This window comes from Ascaphus truei, chromosome 7 (genome assembly GCF_040206685.1).
Source record: "Ascaphus truei isolate aAscTru1 chromosome 7, aAscTru1.hap1, whole genome shotgun sequence".
NCBI lineage: Eukaryota > Metazoa > Chordata > Amphibia > Anura > Ascaphidae > Ascaphus > Ascaphus truei.
In genome coordinates this window covers 14,198,765-14,222,530 of record NC_134489.1, presented here as the reverse complement: position 1 = coordinate 14,222,530, position 23,766 = coordinate 14,198,765, and the positions used below count along the sequence as shown (strand labels likewise).

The following is a 23,766-nucleotide window of genomic DNA, read 5'->3' as shown; positions in this document are numbered from 1 at the left end:
AAAGTACGGCTTGATTTTTCTAGGTCCATATTGACCATCTCCACAAAAGAGCTGACCAAATGCCCCTGTGCAAACTTGGGGTAAAATGTTGATTTCTTTTTAAAGCTCTTCTGTGGAGAGATGTCTATGCTGCTCACCTCTCCAATCAAATTTGTTTGGTTGGATATTGCATCTCTTGCAAAATATTTCTTAAGAGCTAGCTTACGAGCAAATTTGTGCACATCTATAAACAGGTTTAAACTATTTGGCCCACATACAGGGGCAAATGTTAGACCCTTACTTAATACCTTTTTCTCAATGGTAGTGAGTGCATACTGACTGATGTTAAATATGTTAGAATATTCAGTTTTCTTTTTTATTCGATTTCTACTAGCACCTCCTCTCCATCCTGACCCTGTCTTTCTTTTCTTGTAGTTTGGAGGTGGCCGGGATTCTAGTTGAGGTTTCACAATTTCCACTTCTGGGAAAATGTGTTCCCTCTCCTTCCTCCATTCTAAAAAAGAAAAGTTGGTTTTTGTGGCCAGGGTGGGGTGTATAGGAAATGCTTTCTGCATCGCTTTCAGACCCTATATCAGACAACAATGTATACTGTTACTAGTGGCAATAGGTGCTGATTGAGGCATTACCAATGCATCATAACGTTCTTTTGCTCTCTTTTGTTGTAAATAGAGAGTTTTATCGTGCATTGGTAATTTTGCAGGTATAATGGGTGTTGGAAGCAAAATGTGGCTACTTGATTTGTTTTGATCATTCCTCTTTTCTTTTTGTATAGTTTTACTCCTATTACTATTTTGTTCCCTTGTACCTTTTGATCTAACATCTTTTTGTGATTCCACTTTATTACTTTGACTATCTTTATTTTTTTTGGCCCAGTTTCTTTGACATCCTGAATCGTAATCCTGTTTATCTCTAAAGAACTTTGTTTGCTTTGTTTGAACTATTTCTAGTTCTGCTTGATCCAACCTAGATCCAATGTGTTGCATGCTCTTTTAGCTGTAATGCTAAATCATTTACATCAAAAGTAACATCAAAATCATATCCCATCAAGACATTTATTTTTTGTTCAAAATTTTTTATTGTTTTTCACAAGATACACAACATATAATGAACTTTGTTGTACATATACTGGAGGAACAATGACAGTTATAGAGGTTACAATAGGCATCCGTAATTCGCTATCTTTGTTTAAATAAAATGCTTGCCTAGCTGTGTTAATTACTGCGTTCTCATTTGTTCCCACAATAGGGGTTCTGACGGGGAAGCAGCCGCTTCCTCGTGTGCATCTCTTAGTGTCAGGAAAGAGAAGAAAAAAGATGAGAAAAAGAGAAAGTAGGGGAGAGAGAGGGGGGTAGGGGGGTAGGGGGGAGCTGGGGGGGCAGGGAGGGCCAGCCCAACTATTTGACTTTTCAAGTTACTTCCTTGGGAGCCTGTCACACACCCGGCCATATTTCCCATGTTTTATGGAACTTGTCCATTTTTTGGGCTAGTTTTGCTGTGAGAAGTTCCATCGTCTTTATTTCACGGAGTCTTCGTAACACTGTCTGTTTAGAAGGGGCATTTACTTTTTTCCAGGCAGCTGCCACACAGCAGTGGGCCGCCGTGAGTACATATATTACCATCCTGCTTTCTGCAGTTTCTAGATCGTCAATTGGTTTAGTCAGCATCATGGTCAGTGGATCCACCTCAATCTCCACCCCCAGGTACTCTCGGATCAGCGTTTTGATCATGACCCAGAATACCTGAATCTTTGGACAATTCCACCAGATTTGAGCTATGTCTCCTCTGTGCCCGCATCCCCTCCAACACAAATTTGGGGTCCCGGGGAAGATCTGGCTCAACCTATTCGGGGTTAAGTACCAATGAAATAAGATTTTGGTGGTGGTGCATATTGATGTTTTTGAAGCTGCCTCCCAGATATCCTCCCAGTCTTCCCTATAAATCTCTATATTTAGATCTTCCGCCCATTTGAGCATATAATTGTGTTGGGAACAACCTGCTGACCTTGCCAGGCCCACATACACCTCCGAGATCAACCCTTTGCAGTAATACACTTTCCTACATAGACGCTCGAAATTTGTTAACGGTTGGAATGCCAATTCTTTGGAAACTTTTTGCAGGTAGTGCCTGATCTGTAGGAAGCCAAATATTGGCAGGTTTACTGTTTGGTATTTTTTCTCCAGTTCCTGAATTGATAGGATCTTACCTTTTCCTATAAAGTCCTCTGCTACCATCATCTTTAACTTTTTTAATTCACTGAGTCTCTGTGGGAGCCAGCCTGGGGGGAACTCCGGATTATTGAATATGGGTGTTAATAGTGTGGGTTGAGCCATCAGACCATATTTCTCTCTATTTTTAGTCCATATTGTCCATGTACATTTCATTGCTCCTAGTTTTAATACTTCCGAGAAGGTCTCTCTACCCCTCTCAGTCCACAGGGTGGCCAGGAGCGAGAGAGGTCTCGTGTAGGTAGACTCTATCCCAATCCAACAGCTCGTAGTTGGGTCGTTGGCCTTAGACATAGATGCTGGGATAGCTGTTCCCTCCAGAAACTCATTGAACATATCAAGAAGGTATGGAGCCAGGATTATTGAATTTTTTTTAATATTGATTGGAGAACCCATCTGGGCCTGGCGTTTTGCTTGGTTTTAGTTGGGAGATGGCGTCTAAAAGCTCTTCCTGCGAGATTTCTATATTTAGCTCTGAAAGATTACTTTCTGAGAGGTTCGGAAGTTTGCATGATTCTAAATATTTGGCTATAGCTTCCTCGTTTGAGGATCTGTTTTTTGGAAAGTTTAAGTTATATAATTTGGAGTAGAAGTCTGAGAATTCGGCTGCTATCTGCTTCTCGCAATACGTTTTGGTGCCCGCCCTCGTTTGTATAACTGATACTTGGGATTTGGTTCTCAGACCTCTTAACTTGGATGCTAATAACCGGTCGGCCTTATTCCCTTTGTCGTAATATTTTTGCTTGGTCCACCGCAACGCTCTCTCCATGTAAGGAATCCGCTCCGCAGTTTACTGGTTGCCTTACCTTGCAGACAAGTGCAGTCCTGGAGCACCTCTCCTGATGTTTGCTGCAGCCTGGATTCACTCACCAAAGCTATACACACTCCCTCTGGTATCTACTGCAGCTGTGCAGCCTATCACTGCAACCTAGACTTGCATTCATTCATTGGAGCAGTACCTTCACACCCCCCTCCGGGGATTGGCCCGCTGGCCTTTAAGTATTGTCTTCCCATAATGCTCCCTGCCGAGCATAGTCCTTCCTGGATGTCACTATCTGTTCTGCCACAAGCCCTCGCTTGTTCCTGTCTCTCATGCTGAAGCGGAGTATTCTCCTTGTTGTCTGCAGCTCCAGGTTTCCTAAGGCCGGCTGCTATATTCACGCAGCGGTCTGCTCCAGTCTCCTGTGTTGTAGCTGAGTACTCTTCTTGTTCACTTCAGCTCCTTGTTTCCTGTGACCGGCTGCTATATTCACGCAGCGGTCCACTCCTGTTCTCCTGTGCTGAAGCAGAGGTTTTCGTCCCTGCGTCCCTCAGCCTCCTGGATTCCTGCACTGAAGCGGATGTTTCGTCCCTGCGTTCTTCAGTCTCCTGAATTCCTGCACTGAAGCGGAGGTTTCCCTGTGTATCTTCAGCTTCCTGGTTCCTGGGGCCTACTCTTTCCCTAATCTAGAGAGGCCGTGTCCTGGTTCCTGCGCTGAGACAGAGGATTCCCTAGCCCGCTCAGGACTCTAGCGCTGTAGCACTGGTGCACCCGTGCAGCAAAGCGGTGTGCTACTCTGGTCTGCCTACCATCTCCTGTGACCAGTACCATGGGCCATGGTCGTCGCTCGCGCAGAGGCCAACCCCGCGCTCCTAAGCTGAAGCGGGGCTCTCCTGACTACCTGTTGCCGAACTCTTGCCTGAACAATGTTTATCCTGATGTCTCCTGTCCTGACCCTGGCTTCTACAACGACGACGCTGTCTTCTCCAATCCTGATCCTGCGACATATGACTACGAACTGCGCAATCCGGATCAGCCTGCGCGGTCTCAGGTCGGTGCTTTTACAACCCCACCTCAGCCTCGCGGTCCGGTCCTGGTTTGTGGCGAGCAGAACCCTGACAGTATGCTCGGCCGCACAAACTCGGACCGCCCTGTGGTGAGGGTTGGTAAGTTTCTGTCTGAAAGCCTGTCCCAGCCTGTAAACCAGTCCCTGTGTGAATACCAATTTCTATGTGAGATAATACCCCTGATTGAAGATCTGATTGTGTTTGTAGGTTTAACCCCTTTGCAAAACAAATGCCGTAATGATCTCATGATGAAGGTTTACCGCCTCCGGGACTTAAAACAATCGCTGGCCGCTTGTATTTGCTTTCCTGGTTACCCTTTAACTTGGGAGAATGTGTACCCTTTAGAATTGGACGACGCCCAAAAGGAACTCTCTTCCCTGGCCTTGTCTTTAGACATTTATATAGCAAAAGAGGACCCTCTCCTCATGTTGGCTGATGCCCAAAAAACACTCCATATCCTTTCCATGACATTGGACATTTGCATAAAGGAACAGGATCCTCCCCTCGCCAGCTTCGCTGCCGCTTGGCTGTATCCCTGGTCTACCACGGATCCTTGCCCTGAGTGTATGCCCGGGTTCCCTGACACCAATGATATGTTTTCGTTAACCCCTGCCGATCAGTCCTGTGAGGTCCCCCTGGAGAATACATATGTTGCTCTACCCAGCACTAATGTTCTTGTATCAGAGAATAAGTTCATTAGTTCTCCTATTTCTAGCTCAGAAGTCCTTTCTCTAGGTCTTGAGGGTTTTCCAGCTTTAACCCCTGCTGAGCAGTCCTGTGAGGTTCCCCTGGAGAATACATATGTTTCACTAGCCAACACTAAGGTTCTACTATCAGAGAATAAGTCCCTTTGTTCCCCTATTTCTAACTCCGAATCTGTCACTCCAGCTCTTCAGGGTTTTCCAGCTTTAAACTCTGCTAGGCAGTCCTGTGCGCTTTCCCCGTCAGAGAAAGAATCCCTAAGTTCTGTTCCCAGGGTTATTTCTGTATTAACCTCTGTGGGGCAGCTCTCTGAGTTTCCTTTGGTAAATCCCTGTTCTCTGTCAGCAATGGTCACGCCCCTAGCTTCAGAGGAGAGATTCCTGGTCTGTCCTAATACAGAGAGAAGATTACCTATGTTTTACTCTCAGGCATTGTCTGCATTAACCCCTGTAAATTCTTGCTGCCTCCAAGTTAATGCCTTCGTTTTAGCCTCAGAGAATGAGTCCACAAGTCAGACAGCAGAGGTTGCATTGAGGGATTCCCATAACCCTACGGAGTCCCTAGATATTCTTTGCTATAAATCCCCTGCTTCAGCTCAAGTTTCCGCAGTTTCATCTCCGGAGACTTCGGCTAAAGTTCTGGTTCCTGATAAATGTATTCAGGAGTCAGGTTTTTCCCTAAGCTTGCTCGCAGAGTTCCTTCTCCCGGGTGTTTCGCTGAACCAGCCTGTCGCCCACATAGCGGTGATCCCTGCTTCAGCGCATAGTTCCCACATTATGGAGTCTGCAGTAATTTCTGGTTTCCCAGACATTCCTTACCAAATACCTACTTCAGAGACCAGTACAGTTATGATTCACCCCCGTGTACTGTCTGAGTTCTCCTCCTCTTTAAGCTTAGGGTTAAAAGCATACAGTAGTCTGTATGTCCCTCCTGAGGTTCATATTATGTTCCCAGGAATGTTTGCTGACACACGGTTTTCTCCCCAAAGTGACGCTTTTTCATATAGATTAGTAAAAAGCTTGCACACTGTATCCCTTTTCGCTGAATTGTGTCTTACTAGTTTTGAGACTCTGAGAGGTAATGATTCTCCTTCTGATTCTGAAGCTCTTCCTACAAGGAGTATCCTGATTTGGGGTCCCCCTGATTTCTCTGTCCAGGCTAATTCTCCAGGGATCAGCATATCTGTGGTCACTTCCTTAGTACTGTCTGAGGTCACCATGCATATATTACAAGTCCTGGGGTTTAAATCTGAGCTATTTAGCTGTCCTGCCTTTGCTGAAACCCAGTCCCTCAGTACTGTGTCTAAATATGCCCCAGCAAACATGGGGTTACTCTGGAAAGAAATGAAAACTCCTGTCTTAAAGGGTATTTTTTCTCACATGTCCAGCAAATCTAGAACCTCAGTAATTGTTTCTAAGTCACTTATCAATACATCTGATTTTTTCTCTAATCAAACCCAGACACCCTCACTATCGGTTAGGAGTCCTGTGATCAGAGATTTTGCACTAGAAAACACACCAATTCATGTTTTTGTCAGGTTAGGAACCCCTGTGGTTAGGGCCATTGCAGTTTCGGAAAAGACTCCTTGTACTCCTAAGGTGCCTGTCATTAAGAGTTTTCATAGTTCATACTTGCTGCTTGTTGATTCTCAGGGCCCTGTCACTGAGGTACAGACTTCAGCTTCTGATGTTAGCTTCCCTCCCACCACTACCCTGGCTCTGCCTTTTTCTCAAGCTACTGATTTGAAGATCCCAAGGACTATTCCTGATTCACTGACAATATTATCTCCCAATGAAGATTTCCCAGTATTGGAGAGCTCTACTGTTGTTTGCTTCTCTGCTCCTGCTAAACCATGGTTTTGTCCCTCGGAATTTTCGGTTGCCCCTGTTATTTCCTCTCAAATGGAAATACTCTGTACGTATCCCAAGATTTCGGTCCCTATGCCTGGTTTACTGCTTGCCTTGTCACCTTCCATACCAATACCGGGAGATGCTTCCAACCAACCTATACCCTTACTAACCATTACCTGGGAGCCTTCTAGAGGAAAAATTCCTCGCAAATTCCAACATGCAGTGGTCAGCCAAGACTTTTTCTGTTACAAAGTTCCTCCTGGTGTATTCGATCAACTATCAGGGCCGCTGATCCTAGAGTCCGGTTCATTTATTAAAGACTGGTCTTCCTGTAGGGGTTTTCCTGCCGTTTCTGCTCTGGAACCCTCTGGTTCTTCACAGCCCTGGATTTCCAAGTCATTTTGCGAGGCGAGCCATGTACCAAAGATGTTTCTTCCATCAATCTCATATCCTAGAACTGTATTCACCAAAGAACTGCTCGTTTACGGATGCCCTTTCCACCTAAAGAATTTTAGGAACAACTCAATGTCCCCAAGACCCATGGATGGTCCTGTCTGGCCGCAGTTCTCACCGGGGGGTGGGGGTACACTAAGGACTAACCACGAGTCTCTGGACCACGACTCTAACCCCAATCCTAGACGGTTCAGCAACAATTCCCGGTCCCCCAACTCTAGGTGTGCTCATGTTCGCCCGGAGGTCTCGCGTGAAGGGGGGGTACTGTAAGGAATCCGCTCCGCAGTTTACTGGTTGCATTACCTTGCAGACAAGTGCAGTCCTGGAGCACCTCTCCTGATGTTTGCTGCAGCCTGGATTCACTCACCAAAGCTATACACACTCCCTCTGGTATCTACTGCAGCTGTGCAGCCTATCACTGCAACCTAGACTTGCATTCATTCATTGGAGCAGTACCTTCACACCCCCCTCCGGGGATTGGCCCGCTGGCCTTTAAGTATTGTCTTCCCATAATGCTCCCTGCCGAGCATAGTCCTTCCTGGATGTCACTATCTGTTCTGCCACAAGCCCTCGCTTGTTCCTGTCTCTCATGCTGAAGCGGAGTATTCTCCTTGTTGTCTGCAGCTCCAGGTTTCCTAAGGCCGGCTGCTATATTCACGCAGCGGTCTGCTCCAGTCTCCTGTGTTGTAGCTGAGTACTCTTCTTGTTCACTTCAGCTCCTTGTTTCCTGTGACCGGCTGCTATATTCACGCAGCGGTCCACTCCTGTTCTCCTGTGCTGAAGCAGAGGTTTTCGTCCCTGCGTCCCTCAGCCTCCTGGATTCCTGCACTGAAGCGGATGTTTCGTCCCTGCGTTCTTCAGTCTCCTGAATTCCTGCACTGAAGCGGAGGTTTCCCTGTGTATCTTCAGCTTCCTGGTTCCTGGGGCCTACTCTTTCCCTAATCTAGAGAGGCCGTGTCCTGGTTCCTGCGCTGAGACAGAGGATTCCCTAGCCCGCTCAGGACTCTAGCGCTGTAGCACTGGTGCACCCGTGCAGCAAAGCGGTGTGCCACTCTGGTCTGCCTACCATCTCCTGTGACCAGTACCATGGGCCATGGTCGTCGCTCGCGCAGAGGCCAACCCCGCGCTCCTAAGCTGAAGCGGGGCTCTCCTGACTACCTGTTGCCGAACTCTTGCCTGAACAATGTTTATCCTGATGTCTCCTGTCCTGACCCTGGCTTCTACAACGACGACGCTGTCTTCTCCAATCCTGATCCTGCGACATATGACTACGAACTGCGCAATCCGGATCAGCCTGCGCGGTCTCAGGTCGGTGCTTTTACAACCCCACCTCAGCCTCGCGGTCCGGTCCTGGTTTGTGGCGAGCAGAACCCTGACACTCCACTTCATCTATTTGTGTCTGTTTGAATTCAGATCTGGCTTTATCTAGTATTTTGAGTGATTTTTTTGAGGGATTAGTTTTATGCTTTTGTTCCAAGAGTTGGACTTTCTCCGCTAATTCGTTGTACAGTTTCTGTTTTATTTTTTTCTTGTGTGAGGCTATGGAGATGATATTCCCTCTAATTGTGGCCTTATGGGCTTCCCATAGCATCGCTGATGACTCTACGGAGCCCTTGTTCAGTGCAAAGTATTCTCTGAGTTTTTGCTTAATTTCTATCTCTACATCTACAGTATTTGGTTTAACAGAGAATCATTTAATTTCCAGTTGTATTGACTATTTTTGTAAAAGGGGAGAGAGAGTGTCAGTGATACCAGAGCATGGTCCGACCAGGATATTGATCCTATATCTGACTGAGAGGTTGCCTGGAAGATATCTTTGGTACCCAGAAAATAGTCAATCCTTGAATAGGTCTGGTGCGGGGGGGGGGAAGTAAGAGTAGTCCCTCTGGCCCTGATGCTGTGCCCGTCAAATGTCTGTCAGCGAAAATTCTTTCAGTATATTTCGGAACTCTCTGGCGTTTTTTTTCCGTGGAACGGGGGTGGGGGGTTCCAAGTGGACTCGTCCTGTCATGGTCAGGGTCTGCTAGCATATTTAGGTCCCCTGCTAGCAACAGTGTAGTTCTAGGCTGGGGAGCTAAACTCTCGCAAAGTTCTCTCAGGAAGCCGGCTTGGCCTTCGATTGGGGCATATATATTGACCAGGGTAATATCTACACCTGATAAGGTGCCCTGTAGAATAAGGAATCTACCCTCTGGGTCAGCGGTCTCTTTTTTTAGCGAGAATTTAACATTTTGTTTGAATAGGATTGCCACTCCTCTTTTTTTGGTGGAACAAGATGCATAATATGTCTGGGGGTAAAATCTCTGAAAAGTGTTGGGGGGTGATGTCGTGTTAAAGTGAGTTTCCTGTAAAAACAGTATATCTCCTTTCATTTTTTTTTAGCTCCTGTAGAGCAAGCTTTCTTTTAATTACCGAATTTAATCCTCTGAAATTTAGAGATACTAATTTGAGTGTTGTGTTATGGGCCATTGTTACCCGTATGGTGTCTCAGGAAGTCTGTCTTTCCCTCCACTTTCCTAAGGTGGTGGGAGTCTCTACAGTCATACCTTCTCATGTTGTCTGAGTGTTGTTTTTGCCGTGTCTTGGCTTCTGGAGGTCCTGTTCGTCTGCACCTGTGTTTGTCCCTGCTGGGTATGTATGGACAAGAGGACAAATTTATGCTTATTTTTGTCTTAGACTTTTTTGCAAGCAATATCTGGTGTTTGCGGGAGATGGTTCTGTGAGAACTTCTTGTTTTCCCTTTGTGAGCGGGGGTGGTTGTGGGGACATGGAGGGGCTGGGGGAAGGGTGAAGAGAAGAGAAGGTGAGAGAAAGATGGAAAAAGAGAAGAAAGTGGGCTGTCCGAAAGCCCAGTTTTGGGGACCCTCATCTCCCTAAGGACGAGGATAGTGGGCATATTGCCTCTGGGAGACTTCCCCGAGTACCGCTTCTTGAAAGCCATCAGGGAGGTCGAAGAGCCCTCCTACAAAGGACGATAAACCCAATCCTATTAAATCACACAAAACTTATTTAACCATATAACTTCAGGGTTGAACATTTTGAATTTCCTATCTGATTTCCCTATTTCATCTTACTTATATGACATATGGACCTCTGTTTGGCAGAAAAGATGGGGTATTTATCAGTGGGGGGGAGGGGGAAGGGGGAGGGGAGGGGGTTAAAAGTTGGGGGGTGGGGGCGGGAGGGGGGAGGAGGGAGAGGGGGGAGAGGGGAGGGTAGGGGGGAGGGGGGTCTATCTGGCTATTACCACATTGGTTAACGTTCAAAAACCTTTCAACTCTATGATGAAAAACCAGGACCTCTTCTGGGGTCCCCCACTTAGAGGTATCACAATTCCACATCTTGGCATTATAGAAACTCTTTGACTTTGTTAGTCATTCAGTGATTGTGGCTCTAGATGGCGCTGTTCTACTATTTTCAGCTAATTCTCTATATACAGAGTGTCTGTTACGTTGATTGAACCTGCCATGTCCTTAAGGGTACAAAAAACTTTTGGGGGGTATTTTAACTGTTTGGAATAAACTTGTGGAGATATAGATTACTTTGGAGAATCACTTACAACTCCTATCTAATATGTGTTGCATGTAAGATAACGCTTTATACAACCTGAGTCCACAAGTGTCATTCTTTTGGTCTTGCCTTTACTCTCCATGTATCTCGTCCGAGCCCACCGCGGTAGTATCCGCAGGCTCAACCATAAGCTCGCCGGGGGGGGGAGGGTGGGGGAAGAGGGGCGACTCCCCTCTCCCCCAGCCAACCGCCCCCCCCCCCCCAGCAAAGCCCCCCTCCCTCCCCCCAGTGCTCCATCGGTGATTCCGCAGCCCCTGCCGGTGTCGAGACTCCATCACGTTGCTCCGTGTTCTCGTCTTGAGGTTCTTCTCCTTGGTCCAGGCGGTAGAAGGTGGCAGACGCCGAAGCTCTGAGGGAAGACGCCCTCGTCGTGCGGCAGGTAAGGGTAGACTCGCCGGGGAGGGTGGACGGAGGAGCCGCATCTTCCATACGTCCGGGGGGGGCGTGGGGGGCAATGGAGGGCGCAGTCATGCAGACTCCGCAGGACCGGGACAATTTCTGAGTCGAGCCTCTCACTCCTCCCCGCCTGGTTTCGCTGAGTGGCAATTCTCTGGGAGGCCCGTGGCACCCTCTCTGTTGGTCTTTGGTTCTGATCCTCATCCGCGTCTTCAGGGGCAGATCCTCCGCTTGCGTGCGGGATACCTAGGCCCCTCTTAAATCTCGGCGCCTCTTCCGGGTAAGATAGGGTGTGGAATTTACCCCCCGCCTGAACAACAATTTAAATGGGAATCCCCACCGGTATTTTATCTTGTTGTCTCGCAGTTTCTGTGTGAGGGATTTTAACTCTTTTCTCCTCTCCACAGTGGCCCTCGAGAGATCACTGTAAATTTCAATGTGTGTATTGCGGAATTGTAGGGCTCCTTTCTCTCTACTAGCCGTTAGTATTCTCTCCTTCGTGGAGTAATAGTGGAACCTGATCAGTACGTCCTGGCCCTCCTGGGGTCCGTTGACTTGGGTCCCGGGGCTCTGTGGGCTCTATCCATCTCCATTTTATCAGGGGGTAAGTCTGGTACTAGGTGGACAAATAGATCTATAAACCACACAAATAATCAAAAAGATTATATAAAGCCCCCTGTAATTGCACTCAAGGTAGGTGACATTATGAATGGAATGTCAAATAAGGTATAGACCAGTGAATAGCCAAATCCTAGTATAGGATACACTGCCAAAAAGGTCACACTACTGATTGAAAAATAACAAAACTTTAATGGTATTTACTATAAAAACCGACGAAACACTATAAAAATGCAAAACATTGCATAAATAAAATCCCCAAATGTGTTGGGTAACGGTGCTCTATGAACACTAAGTATACCAAATAGCAATAAAGTATTAATCGCTATATGTACGGCTGTAGAATTCTCAAAGTGGGTGCTGGTAGTCTAATAATATACCTTACTAGGCCACTAGAAGTGACCACCAACTATGATAATAAATTGGCTCTTAGGGCCTCATGCAGTAAGCGTCGATTATGTGAAATCGGCAATCTTACCGATTAGTCATGTTATTGGCGATTTTTCCTCTCCGTATGCAGTAAGTGCCGAATACATTCCAAATCAACCCGAAAACAAATCCGCCCACTCTCACGATGATTAGCCGATCACACACAGGTGTATCGGCGTGCGTGGCGCGGTGCTGTTAGGTTGCCCAATCACAAATCTTGCTGAATCAGGCGAAACAAGCATGTATTGGATTGCGCGCCATATTTAAAGGCAACGTGTACTGCTAATCATTCTCTGTGTTGTTGGGAGTGAGAGAGAGAGAGACGCACAGAGCTGGCTGATTGAACATTTGCATATTGACGGAGAGACTTGTTGTGTATTGGGTGAGCTTTGTCCATTGTTGTTTTGTTTACATCTTTGTCTTGTTTTATATGTGGAAGTGTTTCGTGTGATTGGCTGTACATTAGTTGTCTGTTTTTTGTGAGTGCTGGAAGTATGCCCGCAAAGCGTGGGAAGAGTGATGCTGGTGGGAGTGGGAGTGCTACTCATGCGAGTACGCGTCGGAGTGAACGTACTGTTCAGGGGAGTGATGTTGCTGAGAGTGAGAGTGGTGTTGCAGGGAGTGGGAGTGCTGGTGCTGCGAGTGGTGTTGCTGGGAGTGGGAGTGCTGTTGCTGGGAGTGGGAGTGCTGTTGCTGGGAGTGGGAGTGCTGTTGCTGGGAGTGGGAGTGCTGGTGCTGGGAGTGGGAGTGCTGGTGCTAGGAGTGTGAGTGCTGGTGCTAGGAGTGGGAGTGCTGGTGCTAGGAGTGGGAGTGCTGGTGCTAGGAGTGGGAGTGCTGGTGCTAGGAGTGGGAGTGCTGGTGCTGGGAGTGCTGCTGGTGGCGCAGTTGCTGATGGGGTGGATGGTGGTGGCGTGCTTGCTGGTGGGCAGCTTTTGGAGGCTCTTCTATTGGAAGAAGGAGAGTCCAGTCAGCACCAGCCAAGCTCTGTCCCTAAACCTGCTCGGAAGAAACGTGTGGAGAAGCCACGTAATCCTTGCTTCAATGACCAGGAAAATACAGCTCTTGTCACTGGCATTCTGGAGCACTATGACAGTATATATGGACATTTACTAGGTAAGTGTACCTTTACATTTATTATTCAAATACATGTGATCCTAGGTCATCTGAGTTTTGTTCATATGCAAATATGGGTTCACAATATCTTTCTATGTTAATTAGTCTGGAAACACAGCTTTTTATCATGCCTTACAAGGACAACTAAACACAGGCGGTCAATTTGCCATAACTGCATACAATATGAATGCAAGCTTGCTTACATGTATAGGTTTAGTAGTGAATGCTCATGTGCTTCACATATTACACCTAAAACAGCATGTTTGCTACAGTATCTCTTGGAACAGCTAGCAGTGTAGGAAACTGGTGCTTATATTATTATTAATTTACCTCATATATTTTATATGTTTTTCAAGGGCGGACAAGTTCAGCAAGCAGAAAAGAAATGTGGGACACAATAGTCATTTGTGTCAATGCGTGTGGGAATCATGTGAGGGACAAGCGGAATTGTCACAAGAGATTTGATGATATTAGGTCCAAATTGAAAAAGAAAATACAACACCAACGCGTGCATGCTACTGGCACTGGAGGTGGGCCGACACCACAACGTCTCATATTAAGTCCATTGGAGGAGCTGCTTCGGGCAAAATTACTTCCCGTCGTCGTGGAAGGCTTACCTGGTGACCGTGATATAGGAATTTACCCCTCACAATTTCCACCAGGTGAGAAATATTACTGTACTAGGCGTGTCGTTGCTTACAGTTATTTTGCATAGTTACACTGCTTTTTATACTGTCTTCACAATATAAGCATACCTGCATCTATATATGTATATGTCTGATTCTGTATATATATATATCTCAAAATAGACATATATGTTGTAGTCCTACTAAAAGCAGTAACTAATATAGCACGTGCCATTGCGTGCTCATTTACATGTGAATTCCCAAAATGCATTGCTGCAGTGGAAGCAATTGATGGTGGGCGAAGATGGGGAACAACAGGGTAGTACACATGTGTAACACATGTTAATCAGAAATTATTACTAGCTACAGGTACAGAACAGAAATATGTATAAAATTATTGTGTATTTTATTTATTTTACTCCGACAAACATGACATTACTGCCTATTTTAAGCATGCATCAAATATATTGCATGCAACGGCCTACAAACATCACTTGCACTAACACATCTATAGTTGTTTATGAAAAGGTCCATTTTTGCTTTAACTCATATACAGACAGCATAATGAGGCACACGTATCATATTTTATGTCATTGTTTTCATAACTTAAAAACTGCACACGACTATTTAGCTCATCTACCATTGTGTTAAAGCAGCTGCAATTAATATCTCATCACAGCATACACTTCAACAGAGGGGGTGGGGTTCAGCACACACACTAATTACAGCCTCATTTTAGGGTCAACTTAGTTCACACCATTTTCACCTGTTTCAAGTAATTGAAAGATGTGGCTGATTAGGCTTTTTGGGGAAGGGAATACCGTTCTTACAACCTGACTAGCACAACTGTAGTTAATCACACTCATTTGAAAGCTTCACTTTAGCTACTAAATGCCCCAACAACTCATTACTTATCAAAGCGTACGTCACACATTAGTTCACTCATATCTATAGTTGAACTACTACTATCAACGACACATTATCACACACTGCATGTGTTGTCTTGTTGAGTCACAGCCACATTCAGGTGTGCCACATCTTATATTAATGTACCACACATATCCTCTACCAAAAACAACACTTTTTGCAATATGACCACCTTCATGATAACCATTGTGAATGGTCATCTCATGATAGTTATGTACATTATGATACTGATATCACTACACAACATATGATTTTTATGTTCAAATTTTATCTATTTATCCTCACGCATTACTGCAGAAACATAGTATGTTTTATGTTAGGGAACTCAAAAGTTCTAAGTACACAGGCATGTACATTGTTATTACAACTATTTATGTTCACTTTCACACACACATTTTGGGTTAAGGAAATGATGCTGTTAGGTACTCATAAATACAGAACATACAATAACTGTTTGTTCAATATTTACACATGTAAATGTAAAACTTATGTTATTGTTATATATAGTTGCCCCTGAAGGACATGTGTCACCTGAGACTGAACAAGTGTCTTCACCTGGGTCAGCCAGCTCAACACACCTAGAAGGTGAGTGTATCAGTTGGTGGCCATATAATATGTGCTCTTCTATATGTTATGTTGTCATGTGCATTATTTGTTTTGCACATCTTCTTTAAATAGGATTACTTAGTGTCAGTGAAAATGAAGTGTAAGGCAACTTGTATTGTGTTAGTGATGTTAACTATCATGTAGGAGTTGTGAGTTTACAGCAAGTTTTCATTCACTCATATTTCAAACATTATTCTTAAGTCAAGGTAGTTTTTTATGTGAGGTTATAAAACGTATGGAAACATGTTAGTTGTTACTTATGACACAGTACAATTACATAGTAACACAGCAGAGATTAACATGCCATTTAATAATGTGTACATTTATTTGTAGAACATGATGAAGAGGATTTTGATGATGATGATGATGATGATGATGATGCCGCCGCCGCCGCCATAGACACACAAATACAAGCAAGTGACCATGAAGAGGTTCCAATTGAAACTGTTTTACCGCCAAAACGTCCAGCAAATACCACATATGATGCAATTGTAGCTTCTGAGGGAAAAATTGTGGAAGCAGAAAATCGTCGCCATTCTGACCTGATGACAGTGCTGGAAAGGATGATTGCACTGCAGGAAGAAACAGTTTCACAATTGGCACATCTCCACAGAGTCTTCATTGAAGTGCCTAAACAGTTGCAAAAAATCAACACCTCATTCGAAGCATTAGTTGTTCAGCAAACACAAGCTAATTACTGGAGAATGACTAATGTACCACAATTCAACACCTCCCAGCCAGGATCTGTTCATGCAGGTCAGTTTTCACCACATTCATCTGATATTCATTCACCAGGCCCAAATGTTACCGGTCAAGTAGCAGACATTGCTGTGCAGGTTCCTGATGACATCCTACCGCTGCCATCTGTACAAATTCAGCAGCAGACACCTACAAAGGAGGCGACAAAAACAAAACAAGACACACATGAAACAGACCAACCATCACTTGTGCAGTGTCTACCAACTTGCTCACATGTGTCAGTGGGCACAAGCCCTGTCCGTGAACAGTCACTACCCAAAAGCCCTGTAGGTGAGTCACTGCCCAAAAGCCCTGTAGGTGAATCGCTGCCCAAAAGCCCTGTAGGTGAATCGCTGCCCAAAAGCCCTGTAGGTGAATCACTGCCCAAAAGCCCTGTAGGTGAGTCACTGGCCACAAGCCCTGTAGGTGAATCGCTGCCCAAAAGCCCTGTAGGTGAATCACTGCCCAAAAGCCCTGTAGGTGAGTCACTGGCCACAAGCCCTGTAGGTGAGTCACTGGCCACAAGCCCCGTAGGTGAACAGTCACTGCCCAAAAGCCCTGTAGGTGAGTCACTGGCCACAAGCCCTGCCCGTGAAGTGCCAGAGGCCACTCAAAGTGGCTCTGTTGTGCCTAAAGTTGGTGGCAAAAGAAAAAGGAAAATTCAAGAGACAACAAGCAGGCCTGTTACTCGCTCGCAAAAGGAACAAAAAAAATAAATGTTATAATTCAGAAAATATGTCTTTGGCCTTGTTTTGTTGACTTCAGATTATCTAATTACTATTGTATGTATGCTGAAGACTGTGTTGTTTCCAAACTTTCAAGTATGTTCTTGTACACGTGAAGTTTTGGAAATGTTAACACTCCTAATTAATGAATAGTGTTATAAATATTTATGTTTTAATCGTCTGTTCAGTAATGGTCCACCAGGAGCCAGTTGCTAAGTTTAGAGAAGCTGCCATTGACTTTGCAGCAAAACATTGCATTTGGGTGTGTTAATTGATGTAATCATTGCATGTGCATATTATTTTCATGCAATTATAAAAGCACCTATTTAACTGCAAACATCTTTCTTGTACGTGTACAGCAGGATTTTGTGTTAAATATTACTTACCTTTGGTGGCCATTGTAATGTTGTCCTTTAATCATTTATGTGTTCTTGTTTCAAGAACATCTCTGAATTTATACTAAAATATATGTAGTATGTATTGATATATGCACACACACACACACACAGACACACACTGTGTGTGTGTGTGTGTGTGTGTATATATAGTACTATCTAAACTGGTATAGATGTATTTACAAAAAACATACACTTCATGCTTCCTTGTGAAAACACACTATTTTAATAATACAGGCCTAATGTTTGACAACTATACTAAGTGTGAGCCTCTAACATTATTGGGTGCAAACAAATGTTTATTACTTAATTCACTCATGTTTATCACCATTTAAATAGGTTTCATACAAGGCCTACTTACTGCCATCAATATGTTGTGTGTACTCCTGCAATATAAAAAAAAAAAAAAAAGATACATTATATATATATATATATATATATATATATATATATATATATATACACATATACATATATACACACACACACACACACACACACACACACACACACACACACACACTATACATATAGTACAATATACACTTTATATATATATATATATTTTTTTATGAGAGAGATATATTTATATATATATAGATACACACGTATTTAAACTAATGCAGACAGGTAGTTAACCAGAATTTCAAATACACACAGAAATGTATGTGGGAAAAAAACATTTCATTTTGCAGGTGTGTGTATTTACTGATATGGCTGTCTAAGCACTATTTTCACACAGTGCTCTTTGTTATTTTTCTAGAAAACTCAATGTTACTGAAATAAGTGTAGGAATGTTTTCACAAACGAGATAAAAAAATGATACATGTTTTTCCCACATTCGCCTATCACTAACCACAAAACTTAAACCAATTAAAAGGACACATCCAATTGGCGTTTGAAATAAGGAGTAAAAGTAGTTACTTTTGTTGACCTTGAAAACGAAACACAGGAATTTGTTAGCCATTGAGCAGAATCATTTTGATGAGCAAAGAAGACAGAACTGCACACATCTTTTGTGCTACTCTGACATGGCTGATGAATTCGTTAACAATATGAATCCCCTCTTAGGTTATAAGTACATGGTTTCAGAAGCAATTTTAAACAGTCGCGGACACAAAGCAAGCACACGCCAAATCTATGATTTGATTCGAGCTAAATATCCTTATTACCAAGACCGTAGGCATGCGCGGAATTTTAATTCCTCAATAAGATTCACTTTATCAACTAATGACTTTTTTGAACGTGTGCAGGATAAGCTAGAACACACCTATGGTTTCTGGAAGATTGCAAAGGAAAAGCATTTTACCCTGAAAGAGGGCACATATATTGTTGTGAAGGCATATTTATTCCTAATGCCAATAGCAATGGATCCGCTACTACTGTTCCGTGTGAATCGATACCTGCTGCAATATCTGCACCCTCCATTCCTGAGACCCACATTGTACAACAACAAAAGTACTATGATTATGTACCAAGCCTTTCAGCTGAAAATGCATTGGAATGGGAACCAGAAGAAATGAACCTACCTCCCGACCAATTGTTTGAAGAAAGCAGTGGCGATTCCTATGAGCGCTTCATGGAGGAGATGTGTGTCATACTGGATTCAGCGGGTGGGTCAAGCGTGGATGAAAATGCCTTGCATTTCTGGAGCGACCAGTTGCAGCCAGACGAACAGTTAATTCTAGAAGAATGGTAAATATAACAACCGTTATGCGTTGACTGTGCGTTTAAATGTTTTTTTTTTTTTTTTTTTTTTAACCACCATTTTCCCTTTCAATGCGTGGATACAGCGTAACATTGCAGACTGCATAACATGTAGCGATCACAAAGAAATTGTTGCCGAATACAATATAGTATAACCTGAAAGAGTAGTACACATTGCTGACGGAATAAATATACGTACTTTCCTATCCCTTTAACCATATTAGCAACATTTTAACATAACTCTAACACATACCTGTTTTGTTATCATGCAACATTTAAAAGCGGGTCCACCACGTATGACGTGGGACCCTTGTCATGGGCCAAGGTGTCCTTAAAAAGGATTACGGATGTAAGTCCCGCCCCCAAGCGACGTGCGCGCCTCAAAGCCTATTGGCTGTCATGTTTTGTTATAGTAACGGTAACTGCAGTGTGTCATGTGTGCGGCTCAGTGTTTGTAGGCGCCAACTGGGCGTTAGCTGAATGTTAATTGAGTGGGAGGAGTGTTAGCGTGCGTTTCACGCTGGTTTAACATGACGTCACACGTATTGCATTTGCGCATTGTGTTATCGGCCGTCCTTTCTGTCCAAACACGTCTGTTTAAAAAGAATACAGATGTACTCGTTTAGAACGAATGTAGTTTCGTATTCATTGTATTTGAAATAAAGATTTTATGTTTAATGGTATTTTCAAGATGTATTGAACGCACAACGTACGCTTTGTTTTGCGCATGCGCTAACAGTTAGTGCAGCCAAGCGTGAAGTGCGTGCGCACACTAAGATGTGCGCGCACATTTTTCAGTATACAGGCAACGTTCACATCATATACATAGTTATGCCTGCTACAAATTTAAAGAAACATTACATACTGATGTACACTTGTACTTCTAACATATAAGTGAGTGACGTGTGTATGTACACAATCATATAGAGCTGTGTAATGCGTTGTCACGGATACATATATAGTAAGGTGCCATATTTGACCATCATGTGTTTGCTGTATTTCAGAGATGTCGGGGAAGATACAATCGGATCAATGTATGATTTCAGAAGAGTCTACCTTTATATGAGATGATTGTGAGGAGGAGTCACCGACTACTATACTACATATGGAACTAATTTTATATTGCTTGCAGCGCTTATTAACAAACAATTAAAAATGTGATACCCTTATGCCTATATTGCATAAGCACTTAATTAACATAATGATGTTGCAAAATAGTGCCTCATGAATTTTTATTGAGTGTTCTTTAATGACTACTATCATTTTATGGCATGGTGTGTTTTATATATAACAACCATTCCCACTCTGCTAACACATTTGTGTATTCTATTGTGTAATGGAACGTATGACTGTCGAAACTATGTAACAATAATAATAATTATAATATGAGCATGTTCATGTATAGCGCTGCTAGTTGTACACAGCGCTTTACAGACACATTTTTCAGGCTGAGGTCCCTGGCCCGTGGAACTTACAATTTATTTTTTGGCGCCTGAGGCACAGGGAGATAAAGTGACTTGCCCAAGGTCACAAGGAGCCGACACCGGGAATTGAACCAGACTCCCCTGCTTCAAACTCTCAGTGCCAGTGTGTGTCTTTACTCACTGAGCCACTCCTTCTCCCAATGTAAAGGACACTTACAACCAACTAGCCATTTATTGTTAAAAATCTCTTGTTACATGGGTATGTTGATAAAATGGTTTGGGACTGTAGCAAATAATGTTATTGGCCAGATGTTGTGGTCCCCTACAATGCATGAAGTTCTGAATATGACATCAACATCATGTAATGAAGTACGTTTCTGTGTATATTTCATTAACCTAACTAACTATAGTTTACTGTGTTTATTAAACGTTCTAAAAATACATAGTATAGTCAATATGATGATATAAGCTACCATAATAAAGCTGGTGTTATCATTTGTCGGTGTTATACATGGATCCTACACAAATTGATACAGACACAAACAGTTGTCTTACAAAGTGTGTCTATGCTAATGTGCACGTGATTGACGTTACAATTGTGAAAATACTTGATAATTATCATCATGATAATGATGAAGTGACGTGATTTATATTCCAAAAATATTACCAACATTGTCATATTGGTAAATTATAAATGCTAAATGACAGTAACATTAGCGACAAATTTGTCTTCTCTGTTAACAGTTTAACACTTGGTACATGTAGGACACATCCACACACGTGTGACTTATACATACACATGTCACAAATTTAAATTAATGTTGACTATTAATTCCTAGCATTACAAAACACCAACATTGCTAAATATAAGATGTAGTACGCATTGTTGTGATTGCAGGCATTCATGCATGGAGTTTTATGATGTCAATTTCATCCGTGATGAATGATCTCCCGTAAGTAAAGAAATAACTACAGTTATCCCCTTGTCTCCAAACACCTCTATATTACATTAATGGAATTTATAAGGAAACATACATAAAATGTGATGAAATGGGATTAATCATTTTCTAATACAATGCACATGAAAGCTCAAGAGTAGCTAAATGCATATACATGATACAGAAAGTACATATATGTAACATTTGTGTTTAAACCAATATGTTGGGTTTTTACTACAAATAATTATAGGAAGATTGATGTAGGCACATCTTATGAGAGATGTCAGCAAATATACATACCATGATCAGTCATACTGGAGATATACCTATAATGCAAAGGAACAATATATAAATTGCAAACATTGACATGCCATCTTCAGTACCGTTAACAACACAGCAAAGTGTGTATTTGGTGTTAAATGTGCAACACCATGTATATTTCATGACATTCAAAATGTAAATCAGGCTGGTGTACACATCATATGGATGTACATGTTACACTGCACCAATAACATTGTATGTAAGCATACTAGAAGCATGAATGAATATGGGCATAATATGTGTATTGTGTTAGCATAAGGAACAACACAATGCTAAAATATTAGTGCTTTGTTACCCCAGTTGTATTCACATACACACAACTAAAGTAAAATTGAAGAGGGATTATATAACCTGTGCAACAATAACATACCGGTGCCACATCCCTTTGTGCACACAGCAGAGAGAAGAAAGGTGTGCAACCCATATTCATCTGTGTCCTACCAGAAGGGTATATAAAAAAACATTATTGTTAAGATAACATAATGTAAGTATAAAAGTATAACTTGGAACATATATGTTTTTACTTACAAGAAAAAAATGAATTGATGAGATTCTGGCGTGTCTGGCCACCACTGGCTGTTTGTTCATTTTCAGCAGCTACATGGGTGGGATGCTCGTCTACCACAGGCTCAGCTAGGTCTGACTGTACATTGTGCCTGAGTGCAACATTGTGCAAAATGCAACAGGCAAGGATAATATCAGACACTTTTTGAGGCTTGTATAGAAGAGCCCCACCAGTTCTGTCCAGACACCTAAATCTGGTCTTGAGTAGGCCAAATGTCCTCTCTATAACAGATCTTGTAGATATATGGGCTGCATTGTACCTCTCCTCTGCTTCAGTTTGAGGGTTTAGCCCCGGAGTCAAGAGCCACGGCCTAATTCCGTATCCTGAGTCACCTATAATGAATGGAGCACACATAAGCTGACATTAGTGATCAAATTGTACAATGCCAACATTCCTAAATAAAAATGTGTTTTGTGTTATAACATGTAAATGTGTACTCACCCAGCAGCCAACCATGTTCAAAATGTCCCTCTTCGAACGCATGGAAGACTGAAGAGTTCCTCAGGATGGAGGAATCGTGACTGGAACCAGGGAATTTGGGTACCACATGCATTATCCTCATCGTCGCATCACATACCACCTGTACATTGAGTGAATGGTAGTGCTTACGATTGCGGTACACATGCTCACTCTGACTAGGTGCAATCAAAGCAACATGTGTGCAATCGATTGCACCCAGCACACATGGTATCCCTGCTATATTATAAAAGCCAGTCCTGACTTCCAGCCACTCTGTCGCCTCTGTAGGAAAATGAATATAATTCCTAGCGCGTCTATTGAGTGCATAGAGAAACTGGGTCAAGGCCCGCGAGAATGTAGATTGCGAGACCCCGCCCACTATGCCCACAGTTGTCTGGTATGACGCGGAAGCAAGATAATGTAATGAGCACAGCATTTTAACAAGCCCAGGGACTGCACGACCTCTGGCTGTGAAAAAATCTAAATCTCCCCTTATCTCCTGATAAAGAGCTAAGATTGCTGCTGAACTCAAACGATAGCGACTTACAATCTCCTCCTCACTCATCCCATCTAACAGGGTTCTCTCCCTGTACAGACGCGGACGAGGCACAACTTGTCTCCTCTGTCTTCTCCTCTGATCTCCTGTCCCTCTACCTGTCTCTGTCGTATCCGCGTGACTGTCCCTGTCACTGTCACTGTCCCTCGGTGTGTCCCTCCCTTGCCCTATATGATTGTCTTCATCATCAAGCATGTCATAGAAAAGAATGTTCCTCCGTCTCCTAAACAATCTCAACATTTTGAAATGAGTAGCTGTGAATGATCAGGTAATGGGCGTCCTTTAAATAGGTATGTGATGATGTCAGGTGACATAGTAAAATGCAAGGTGTTACATTAACATAATAAAGTACTTCTGTGGCAAGCTGTGTGCAGTTCTTGTTATAAGTATTTGTTGTGTGTATTCTGCAGGGAATGATGATATTTGGCAATGATGTGACGTGAACCTTTGTAGAAACATTGCTTGCAAATAAATAGTTGCATGTGCAATGCATGTAACACTTGTGAACGCAACAGTCAGTCATGTAATTAGGCAAAAAGGCTGAGATTGACGTGGGAAAAGTTTTGTGTAACATGTGTAATTAGGCATGTTATTGT

The 23,766-nt window shown here is 43.2% G+C and overlaps 1 protein-coding gene across 1 annotated transcript; it reads left to right on the top strand.

Moving 5' to 3' along the window:
• The first annotated feature begins 2,656 nt into the window (after positions 1–2,656).
• Positions 2,657–16,820, top strand: LOC142499909 (uncharacterized). Its single transcript, XM_075609964.1, has 4 exons — positions 2,657–2,721; positions 10,879–11,006; positions 15,244–15,321; positions 15,676–16,820. The coding sequence occupies exons 1-4, from the start codon at positions 2,657–2,659 to the stop codon at positions 16,794–16,796; spliced, it is 1,392 nt and encodes a 463-aa protein (XP_075466079.1). The 3' UTR covers positions 16,797–16,820.
• The last annotated feature ends 6,946 nt before the right edge of the window (positions 16,821–23,766 follow it).

Coding starts and splice junctions, on each gene's coding strand:
- LOC142499909 (XM_075609964.1), top strand. CDS start 2,657: ATGGCGTCTAAAAGCTCTTCCTGCGAGATTTCTATATTTAGCTCTGAA. Junction 11,007..15,243: donor ACGCCCTCGTCGTGCGGCAG/GTAAGGGTAGAC, acceptor TGTTATATATAG/TTGCCCCTGAAGGACATGTG. Junction 15,322..15,675: donor CAGCTCAACACACCTAGAAG/GTGAGTGTATCA, acceptor ATTTATTTGTAG/AACATGATGAAGAGGATTTT.